Source organism: Poecilia reticulata, chromosome 9 (assembly GCF_904066995.2).
Source record: "Poecilia reticulata chromosome 9, P_reticulata-male-v2, whole genome shotgun sequence".
Taxonomy (NCBI): Eukaryota; Metazoa; Chordata; class Actinopteri; order Cyprinodontiformes; family Poeciliidae; genus Poecilia; species Poecilia reticulata.
In genome coordinates this window covers 7578123-7590149 of record NC_088838.1, presented here as the reverse complement: position 1 = coordinate 7590149, position 12027 = coordinate 7578123, and the positions used below count along the sequence as shown (strand labels likewise).

Genomic DNA, 12027 nt, shown 5'->3' with positions numbered 1-12027 from the left:
AAAAAGTGTTTCCATTGCAGTTTTGCAAAATAAATAATTTTTAGTGCAGCTAAAAAAAAAACTATGAATATGTAAATGTCCAAATTTGGGGCCTCCATTTGTGATTTATTAGCTATACTCTCCCCTCCTGATTTTCCAGTGAACGATCTTGGGTGACGTACTTAGGCTTTGTGTCCTCTAATGTTCACCAACAAACGACTGAGACCTTCACATAATAGCTGGATTTATAGCGAGATGAAAATTGGGTTTGGTAGATGAAGTGATTTCTGACAGTGGCTGGTTTCAGGGAATCATTAGAAATGCAAGCAACGCTTTTCAAACTCTTGTAAATTTGTAAGAAAGTTAGAAAGTCATTTTCCTGCCTTCACGTCACTATAATGTACTAGTTTGTTGGTCTGTTGCATACAGTTATGATGTAGGCAAGGTTATTACAGTAAACTAAAGCTAACAAATAATAATAATAATGAAAACTGAAACTGAGAACATTTTCATTGCTGAAATAAATAAAAATGGTCATTAATGGGGAAAAGCTATTACTAACTGGAACAATATTGTGTTTACACTGGAGTTAGAGAAAAAATATCCTTCGTGTTTGTGTGTGTTGGTCTACTTATTACCCTTTCGAATTGATATTAAATAGATTCTATTTCCTCCACACAAAACAGTTCATGTCAACTGTCGGCAAATCACGGCACTCAAAACTCCTGGCAGCACTTTGGGTACTCCACAAAATGGTGACAGCAAATGTTGGGAGAAAACACCAGCGTCATTTGGTTGTAAAACAATAATTAAATTGATGCGTACATAATCACAATACAACACTTTGACCTTTTTGAATTCTGCGCCTAAAAATTAAGCAAAGCCTGACAGAACTAAAACTACTGCTATAGCTAATGGAAACTAATCTAAAACTGAGCAATATTTAACCCATAAAAACTAGCAAATGCACTCAAAGCTAATAAAAACTAACTGAATTGCCCCCCAAAAAAGTCAACGAAATAAAACTATAATGAAAAATCCAAAATGCCTGAATGTGACAAAATGTGAAAAATTACAAGAGGTGTGAACACTGTGCAGATGTTTAACATAAACAAACAGTCCTTTCATTTCAACCTGCCCACACAAATAAAATCCACATTCTTCTCATCAAAACATAACCTTTACCTGCACTTTCTCATAAAACTACATTTTCCACAGAGGTTCATGATGGCATAAAGCCATCTCTTTTGGAGATTTCTCATAGAACACAGATGGACACAGCAACAGGGATTTATATCTAGATTTTTCACCAAACCCTTTTCCAGTTTGGTGTGGTTGCTTTTTTATTTCTTTCTCTGTTTATTTTTTTTACTGCTAGGCTATTTTTAGAGCTGAGCATTTATGCTGAGATGTGTTTACTGCTGAGGAAAAAAAAAAAGTCTTTCAACAGAAGTGAAGCTCCACACATGAATTATGAGTCCCCCCCCCTCCTCTTTTTAATTAGAGATGCTTATGCCATGAGGTGCTGAAATCCAACCCATGTGTTACTGTGGAATTAATAAACCATTTTTCACTTTCCCTCTTTGCTCTTAAATATCTTCTCTTTTTCTGAAGGAAATTCTTATTCTTTAGGATAGTTTTGGTTTGGGAGGTTAGCTCTGATTTTTATTTTTATTTCTTCTCCATCACTTGAAGTCAATACTAACTGAAGCATGTGTAACCGAGAAGGGGGCTAAACGTGCAGACAGCCTTGGCTTTGTTTTTATCCCCTTTGACCAAGGCTCTCGGCAAACATCTGTTGAGTCGAGGCTTTTAAAAATAAAAATAAAATAAAAAGAACCGCGTGGGCGGAGGGGAAATCTTCAGATACCCCTCCTCTTGCATTCCAGGCTATTTTAAGCAGGGCCAGGAGGTGGTGTTTAATGATAAGCTGTGGGGCGTAGCTGACATGCTTGCCATATTCCCCCCAATGACTCAGGAAGCAATGGCTCTGTCGCCCCTCCAACCCGGAGGGGTGTGAATCATTAGAGCCCGTGTTTGAGTACGTCCAATCAGCCTCGCTTCTGGAAACTCCACTGATGTCACTTATCTCAAGTATGGGATGACTTACAATACAGACAAGCAGGCTATTCTTATGCGCTCTCCTTACAAAGCCGAGATACCGGCCGGCTGCTGAAAATACACACCGACCTGGAATGTTTGGTGTGATCGACCAGAAAAAAAAAGCAGCTATCTTTTACATTCAGATGGATGTTTGAGTTTAACTTTCGGAGCACAGTCTCCTTGGCGCACACCACTCCGAATGGAAGAGGCAGAATGGATAAATAAATGATAAGCATGAAACAAACATCAAAGGGGGATTGTGCGCTTCAAAGGGAATAAGGGCTTTGTGCTCAGCAGGTCCCGTAGTAAAGAATGACTACTTTTCATGTGCACACAGTCTTAGGCGGGCACGTCGTGGACCCCGTTTCCACAGTCCGGCCTGTTTAAAATTCAAACCGTTCCGCCTGTGTTGACGCTCCCAGCTGAGCCGAGCCATCCGTCCACTGTCTTTGTGACTGCGACATGGTCAGTATGCTTTGATACGATGTGCCTCGTCACATAACGTCGTCTTTACTGCGTGAGATTTTTACGCCGGATCTGTTGAGTGCTTCTTGTAAAATTGTTCTTTTTAAAAAATAAAAAAAAAGAAACAAGGACAGAAGAGGTTCTAGAGTTTATGTTGTGTTTAATTCTAGAAATCCCATCTGTTATAACATTTCCATCTGTTAAAACATTTATGCGATAAAGACCGAGGTGAAGGTGGAGCTGGGTGATAAGTGAAGTTTTTTTTCATCATTTTAAGTTTGTTGATCTTCCAAGTAACTGGGATACAGTGGCCTTTATTCAAGAATTTGGTACTAACAAAAGTATTGAGAACCTTCTGTTGATCACTAGCAGCAGTGAAAACCTTAAAGATACAAAGACATAGACAAATTTCTTAAAGGTGTGTGAAAAGTCGCTAAATATATGTCTCATATAGCATTAGCATAATCCTTGACAAAAAACGTATCTAACCTTTAGTTTTCATAATTGTTTATAAAATCACTAATGACACAATTATTGATATACTGTCTATACTTTGCTGATCAAATATAGATATATATATTTTTTTTATAAAAATGAGTCAGGCAATTATTGTTATGCATAATTCTGTGGGCGCATTTTCAGAGGCACTTCATACGGCTAGTGTCATATATGTGTATCTTGGCATCAATAAGCAGATGGAAACTAGCTTTAGACTATGATCTGGTATAATAACAAATATTTTGTATTTGTTTATCAATATGCCCTGCTGAAGTACAGTATTAAATATTTTTTTCTTAAAATAGCACTGAGGAGGCTTTTGTAAGAATCGAGGACTAAAACAAATTAGTCCTTGATGTAATGCCGTATTCATCCCCTGGAGAAACTGACAATTTTTTTAAAAGTTAAGCATTAATCTTAAAACCCTTCAGTAACCTTTATTATTATTATTATTATATATTGGATTTTTGTCAACTTTGTCAAAGTGACTTCATGTATTATAAAATATAAACTTTACACATATACCAAATTTGTCTAATTTGCATAACTTTAAATCTTTTAACTTCTTTTTGCTCAGGTAATGGGTCACTTGTTCTTTTCATGTCAACTTTCAACTACGTGAAAGAGAAGACAGTTGGAGACATGCTGTCTGATTATTTTCATTTCAGATATTTTTTAAATGTCTTGCCTTTTCTCTTTTCTCTCTGTTCTCCTCCCTCCCCTCCTACCAGCTCTCCATTCTTGGTTTTGGTTCATCACTGTGCTCCATTAAAACTGAGGTGACCGACTGTTTTCTAACACCAGCTTATCTCCTTGGTCCATACTGTTGTGGATTTGTATTTCCAGCCTGCTTTGTTGCCGTGCTGTCAGCTTCCTGATATCATGCCTCCATCAGTAATGGATATCAGTTTGTGTGTGTGTGTGTGTGTGTGTTTGTGTGTGTGTGTGTGTGTGCGTGTGTGTGTGTGTGTGCGTGCGTGTGTGTGTGTGTGCGTGTGTGTGTGTGTGCGCGTGCGCGTGCATGTGCGTGTGCATGTGTGTCTGATTGTAAATGACGGCTACGAGAATCTTGCATAAGTTGGACGTTTGGCTTGTAGCTGTGCTTGCGTGTCGGAAAGGGTAATGGCTACGTGCATGACTGTAACCAATAGAGCGCCGCTCCTCCACGCTGACTGTTATTGATCATTTGGAGCTGTGACATCAATCCTTTCATCCCTCTTTGCAGCCCAAAAACAAGAATACTTGCTTTTCCTGAGTGTATAATGTGCCATTTCATTTCATTTTGTTGTCTGAATTTCATCAGGAGTAAGAGTGTCTTAATGATGTGATGGGCTAAAGCTTCTGATGCACAATATCAGCACCCAGCTGTGCATCCTCATTAATGACTTTGCCTTGCTGGCCTCGATTTGAGGCTTCCATGTAGTTCTGCATGGAGAAAAAGGATTTAATTATGTGCCCTCAAGGCTTTGGCATTAAAGTAGCCAAATAAATTTGGGGAGAAAGGGCCCCATGACCTATGACCCTTTAGGGTGTTTTCGCATCTGAAAGTCCGGTAGAGTTGGTTCGATTGGGGACCAAAATTGCAACATTTATTACATTTCAGCTGGTGCGGTTTCACATTACACATCAAATGATCCAAATCCTTTGAAGAACTTGTTCAGCCCTTCGCCTGTGGTGGCGCTGCACCAAGAACTACTGAAAGAAATGTCACAGTAACCTCCGAGGAAGACACTGAGCACAACTTCCTTGTTCACAAAATGCACATTCAAACGTCCCCAAATGAACCAGACTTTCAAGACAAATTAACTAGAGTTCAATGAAAGTGGACTAAACGAGGCCGGTGTTCCAGTCAACCATATTTTTCCATCATGCTAGAATTTTGTTCAGAAGATGCTTTGCTAAATCCTGAATCATCATTGTCATTGGCTTCACCTGGTTTGTGATTAACTCTCACATTTAACGATGTTCAACCTCATGCCACTCATCCAGCCGGCTGGGTCTGGGTGTTTTGTAATGACCTGGTACCCCTTCCTCCCTTTTTCTCTTCCCCCTCTGCCTGTAATGGAAGCTTCCGTCAACTCTGCCCATGGAGGACTATGACGTTCGCTCTGCCGCCAGCATCCTGGCCTCGGTGAAGGAGCAGGAGGAGCGTTTTGAGCAGCTAACCCGAGCCCTAGAGGAGGAGCGCCGCAACGTCAACCTGCAGCTCGAACGGGCCAATCTGCCACCCAACCCCACCATCAGTCAGCCACTGGCATGGCAGCAAGTGGTGATGCAGGTAAACGACACCAACAATGGTGGCCAACGCTTCTTCCCCCCCAATGCCTCCCGCGGCTCCGTTTGACTCGTTCAAACCAGCGTTTCGTGCTCATTCGCCGCACCTCCTCCCTTCTTCCATTTGAGCAAGCTCATCTCCTCTCCCTGTTTGCTCGTGGTCATCACTTTTTCATGATTGCAGGGATTCTGTAATCTCTGTTTAATTTCCCGGTGATTTGGGACACTTGTTCCCATTGTCTGAACCCGCTGTCCTGGATGTTGTGCAATAATCTCCTCTGTGGTGACTCATCTTTAAAAAGGGAGCTGATGAGATTCAACCTCTCATTTTGTCTCCCTTCACCTCCCCAATCTTCGCCGTCCCATCTTATCTCCTCTCGCCCACCGGTCTCAGAAGCTGCCTGGTGGTGCTCTGTAGTGGATGTCGCCTTTTTTTCTGACCGCTGAAAACGTTTGAGTGGAACCAGGGCTTGTATCCTCCTTTCAGTCTGTCGTGGCTACAATGCAGCTTACTGCCATCAAGAGGTGAATGTGTGAATGATTAAATGCAAAGAAAGGTGCTTTGGAGTCCTTAGGTTTGCTAATGCGCTATACAAATTAAGGCCAATTACCATTTAGAAATCTAACTGAACAGAAATTGCTTGAAAGCAATCCCTCCCAACAATTTATATTATAAGCAAACTTAAACTCAAACATTGCTAGTTTTTTTTTCCTCTTTTGAAGGACTTGTTCCAACATTATATTGATTTCTTGAAAGAAACCCAGTGGTTGTACAGACATTCTCCCCATCAGCTCGGCAACGTTTTGCCTTTTTAATAAGCAAAGAGAAGAGAGATTCTCTTGTGTGATTTCTATGTGGTTGTGTTCCAGTGCCCTTCACAATTATATTAACATTTTTATGTAATCCTGCTCTTACTTGAGGAGGTCTGGAGACTCTACCAACCGTTAGATGCTTTACTGAATGACTAACAGACATGTTTTAACAGAAAAGTCTCAGCAATGTTGAGCGAGCAAAGATAAATAATAAGGTAGGTTTCTAATGCTTGGTAATGAGTTGGTAATTAGTTGATGAAATATGAACACAAATTGATTCATTTGAACTTAAGTAAAGTATGTTTAGAACTTGTTAGGATCTTACTGGGACATTGTGGTTAGTTGGTGTCAGGGCCTGGAGTCAAGGCCAGTTCTGCTGAGACAGAGGCCAAGACCTTCCAACACCAAGGTTAAATGTTTATAGTTCAACAAATATTTCATGACATTGTTTTTTTGATTGTACACCACAAAATGCAAAATGTAATGGAAAAACGATTAATTATTCAAGCAAAACTACTTTTTAGTACACTGCCATAAATGTCATATTGCGCTAATATTCAAGTTATTAAATGCAGCCACACTAAATGCAATCTCTAAGCTGAATTCATCAGCTTACATTTCATAATGGTTGCATGATAAAAAACAGAAACAAAAAAAAAACAAACAATGAGAGCAATAAAGATGCCAAATCAAGGCATGGAGTCAAAGTCAGTTCTTCTGAGACCAAACCCAAGACCAGGAAGAAGCCCTCCACCACCCCTGGTTAGTTTATCATCATTTTCCATGTCGGCCATCTTTGAATGTTGCGATTCCCTGCAACATCACATAACGCAACAGACGTGGTATACTGACAAACATCTCTCGACTCTCGCCACTTGTAAATTAGGACGCCAACTTGTGTAATTGGCATCACTGATGAAACTCGTTCTTGCTTCCGTCTGAAATGTCTCGATCAGAAATGAAACTAATTTGAAACCAATTTGGTTGCAAGGCAGGTGGGCGGCGGGTGTCTAGGAGGCAATACGTGCCGTGAGAACCCGTTCTACTCGAAGTACGCACGAGGGGATAAAAAATGCATCAGGTTGTTCCCTTCATCTCTGCTTTCTCCTCGCTCAGCTTTCACCACACACTCTCACACAATCCTGAGGCGGAATGATGGATTAAAGCCGACCGTGGATCGCTAACTGAGGGTTTAGATTCACAACCCCAGTGCCAGACTCAATGAGGTCTAACATTACTTAAAGCTGGGGTCATGGAGGAAAAGGCTGGAGTAAGTCTGATTAGTAAAATGAGATGAAAGTAGACAACTAATGAGCATGATAAGGCACTGATCTAGATAGCACTCCTCTACAGGGCACTGAGCTCTGAAAGGACGAGGCCTAAACATTGCTGGGCAGCGAACACTTTTATCTGAATTTATCATTATTATCAGCTCATTAACACAGGCGGCTGAGTGTGCAGCAAATAAACACGAGCCCAATTATCTTTAGCTCATGTTGGATGGAGGCTTTCAGCATATTGTTACATACTGCATTGAACACAAGACATTTTTTATTTTCATTCTCCTCTATTCTGGATAGTTTCTGTTGAATCATAGTACTACACAGCACTCTAATGATACAAAAGATGATATTGTGATGGTCTGACATTGTCACAGAGTGAGCAGGGATGTATAGCATTTACGTCTTTCAAAAGTATTTTTACAGAGTATTTTGGAGGGATTAAGCGGCAGGTCAACACAAACTACTGTATAATTCCAATGGGAAAGGAGAGTGATAAATGTTTTAAAAATTTGAAAAAGTTTAATGTGAATGTGTTTTCAGTTGTCTTTACTCTGACACCCCAAATTAAAAATCCAATCCAGATCTAACAAAAAAAAAATCAGCGATTCTTTCTGATTCACCATTGTGCATTACTTCCTGTTGGTGTGACCCATGAAATCTTGTTAACCGTAGTTTCTGGTTGTAACATGATGAAATGTGAAAAAACTGAAGGGGCAGTAACAGTTCTACGCAACGTTGTATTTTTGCAGTGCGTCAAGTGGAAATGATGTGTTGCCATCTGATGCTGAATTTGGGTTTCAGAATAAGTTCATTTCATTAGGGAATTAAGAGGTGTCGACAATTTCTCTGTACCAAAGAGTGTGATGGATTTCTGCTCCAGTTTCTAGCAGAGCGCCGATCCTCATTCACCTTGACACAACACTTTATGAATACCCATCGAGGAGGAGAATTACTGTTTATTCTTCACCATTCAAAAAGGATCATCAGGACAATGCTGTCGGAGAGTCCATTAGTGTGTCTGATGAAATTACTTGTGTAGACTCAGTGACATGGAACAATACGCCTTAGAATCTCAATCCATGGACGCCCCCCAACATGTGATCACTCACACACAGAGATCGCGCCCTTTTGTTGCTTAATATGACTCTGCCCGTAGTAATTGATTTTAGCCAGAAGGAGCATTGTGATCAAGGCTTTGAAAGGTCAAGTGTTGACTGGTGACCGTGTTTGGACAAAAGCAGGCAGCACTCAGAAAATGGTGTCTGTTTGGCGCTAGATGAGAAGGTGACCTCAATCCACACGCTGGACTGCTTATCTATCCGCCTGTGGCTGCTGCCCAGGACATACAAAGATACTATCTTGAGATTCATGGAAAAGAAAACGTGGGGATAATTTGTCGCTTCACGGGTGTCATAAAATGTAGATGCCTTGGTCTCTGAGGGTCTGTTTAATGGGCTGCTGGTAGAGGCGCATTGTACCCTCGGTCGAATGTTATGAGAAGTTTTCAAAGGTTCTGAGCTTTACAGAGTGGGAACAGTGCAGCCTTTGATCTGTGCTGAAGATGTACAAGCCTTGGCTCTGCAATGGCAACCAGCAATCGCTCCAGCCTCCCTCCATCCCTCCACCCACTTCCATCCATACAACAACTCCCCTCCCACCGCAAAGTCCTGTCTAAGAACAATGGATACAAAAGGCTGCGGGTGCTATAGCGACAGAAGATCTGTCCTTCCAATGCCAGGGCCTGGGAGCTGCTGTACCCTCGTAAATCACCTGCCTAACAATGAGCTTTAGGTTTTAGCTGACCCCCTCCCTCTCCCTCAGTCGTCTCCTGTCTTCTCCATCAACAACTTTCTTGCCTCCTATAAACCCCCCTAATCACATTGTTAAGAAAGCGTCCCCTTTGTTTATTGTTGTGTCGCTCACTGTTCCCATATCCCTCCAACAACACTTTCCCCTTGTTATAAAGCAGCCTGTGGAAGTCACACCAACAGTTTCTTGCAGTAAAATAGGCTGCTTATTGCTCTTGGTTGTGTCCAATTATTTCTCACCATAGTTCAAACCTACTACAACGCTTAGGAAGCAGCGTTAAACAATGAAAGACTTGTGTTAGTCTGCTAAGACGGATACACCTGAGAAAAACTAAGCTTTATTGTAGGGTGGTTTGTCTATTAATTCGTTGGTGGACTAGATTCTTCCCTCAGCTCAATAAATTTGTGGTTCTTAAAAGCTCACTTATACATGGTGTAATTTGCAGTGACAGTACCTCCTTGGCCAGGGCTTTTTTAGACTTGAGGAAAAAAATAAACCAGAAAAAGAAACTGCAAAAATTTAGCCAACTTGGCCAAGCCTTATGCCCTATGCTGGAGGCAAAGCTGGTCGATTTTTTTTTTGTTTTGTTTTGTTTTTCAGTACCTAAAGCCATGTTGAGTAGGAAGCCAGTCTGGGCCAAGCAAAAATAAAAAGAAGGAAGTATCACCATAATTATTTAAAGTTGGAACTTTCATGGACTGGATCTGAAGATGCTCCACTCCTACAGTGTTGTCTGCAAAACCCCAGGCAGTTTTTCACCAAAAGCTAAATGAACTGCAGTCACATTAGAAAGTTGTTCATACTTTAGCACTGTAAATGACAAGGCAGCTGAAGAACATCATGTGGTGCTACACATAGCTAAAACAGGTGAACCCCACAACATCAGTGAAACATGGATGAGTTAACATGAAGCAGGTGAGGGGCGTAGTTCTCCCACAGTTTAAAACCCCCCGTCAAAGACAATTTACTTCTTGGCCAATTTGACAAAGCATCCCTTAGGTTGTGCACAAACCCACCAAAACTACACAAAAGCAAAATGGCTGACAATAGCTTACTTCCCATCCCTGATTCAACTTCAGTTCAATTCATTTTATTTCTAAGCCACCAATTTACAACATGTTACTGCAAGGTGCTTCAAAGAACTAAAGTCAGTGATGGAGACAGATTCCAGGTCAAATGAGTACATTTTTGGTTGATCCAAGTTATCAAACGATGTGGTGAAGTTCAGGTTAGTACTTAAATTGGTTAAAGCATTCTATCCGAAGAAGCCCAGCAGATTGGATCAAGTTGTTGACTTGCAGCATTCAGTACACCTGGACTAGCATGTTGGGCAATTGCTTGCCCACTGTCTCTTTACAGCAATCCCTCATATTGAGCATGCACAGAACATCAGTGGGATGGAAATTTTCCCTTTTAACAGGTGGAAACCTCTGGCAAGTGCAACAGGAAAACATAAATTGAAAGAGAAGATGGAAAGAAAGGCTTCGTGTCCTCTTTGTTGTTTATAATCCTCTAAAGAAGCCCAGACACCTTCCTCCATCAAATCAGGTCTTGTCCTAATGCTGGTTTATGTCACAACTGCTTAAACCTATTATAATCTTTCAAAACATTAGCAACAGTATCCAGTAGCTGCATGTTTTTCCTTTACAAGAATCTCTTTCTGCACCAAACTAGACAATCAGTCGTGTTTAACTGGCCCAGGGCATCGCCTCAAGCTAGAACTTACAAACAAAAAGAAAGATTGCTAATGTTTTTAAAGGATGGCTCTGATAGTTTGGGTTTAAACTATAGCACATCTGTTAAAAATAACGCCCTTCTCACTCACAAGACCCCACAAGTGCCATCTGAGGAATGTGACCTGACCCTTTTCAGGATCTCTAAACAAGTCTGGATGCAGAAAACGAAGTCAATTGAAAACAGCCTCACATTTTTGTCGTTGGGCTAGAGGTGTTCTTCAAAGCACTGTATTAATTAGCCCCATGAGTTTAACATACCTGTGTGACATTTTTACTGCGTGAATTACAAGCCTGTAAACGGTGAACAGAATAAGAAACAGAAGCATCAGTCAGGCTTGTTTTGGCTCTAATTTCCACGGGTAAACTTGCACCTACTGAGCAGTAATATCAGATTCTGAGAAAGCAAACAAGACATGTATAAAAAACACACGTTTTTCATTTTACCCCAGTGTTCACTTTGCTAGAGTTCATTTTGGAGCAAATACCACCTTAAATCCAAGTTTCTGGTAAATTCCAGCAGTCATGTTATCCAGGGAGCAGTTCTAATTAGATAATACGGATGGATGTTTGTTTGGAGGCCTGAGGCCAGATTCTTCATTTAAGAAACTTCCAACAGGCAGGTAAACCTACTAATGGAAAACAAAAATCCCCACTAGACCCTCAGCGGAGGCAACCTTGACTCTCTGCTCGATCATTTCTGAGCAGAATTAGCTCGCATTCTTGGCTCTTTTTATTGGTAATAAAAAGGATCCTTTTGGGATTCGCTGCTTTTCGTAAATTATCACATCTCCGCCCGCGTGCAGTAAAGATATCATCAGCTTGCATGCTTTTAGCAGCAGAAGTGTTTATGCAGAAGCAGGGGTCCGCTGTTTGCTTTCACATTGGAGACGCAGAGACCAAAGCACCTCTTGGCTTCGGACTCTTGGGGGGGGGGACTGACCACGTCGAGGTCCGGACTTGTTTTAGGCCAAGGCGCATCTCGACAGCTTGCTAAAAGGCTGTGCATCGCAGAGCCTGGAATTAACTGACCTTTGGTGTTTTATGTAACACCAAAGGTACAAATACCA

The 12027-nt window shown here is 41.1% G+C and overlaps 1 protein-coding gene across 8 annotated transcripts in view; it reads left to right on the top strand.

Annotated features, from left to right (window-relative positions):
- The window catches only part of arvcfb (ARVCF delta catenin family member b), a 239483-nt gene that overhangs the window by 89253 nt on the left and 138203 nt on the right, over positions 1 to 12027 (top strand). For 6 of the 8 annotated variants that reach the window (XM_081610479.1, XM_081610478.1, XM_081610480.1 and 3 more), the window contains exons 4-5: positions 3777 to 3824; positions 5114 to 5323. The exons of 1 other annotated variant lie outside the window; for it this stretch is intronic. In XM_081610479.1, coding sequence (XP_081466605.1) covers positions 5132 to 5323 — 192 coding nt within the window. In that variant the 5' untranslated portion in view covers positions 3777 to 3824; positions 5114 to 5131. The remainder of the gene's footprint in view (positions 1 to 3776; positions 3825 to 5113; positions 5324 to 12027) is intronic. One more of the 8 variants, XM_081610476.1, reaches the window with a different exon arrangement.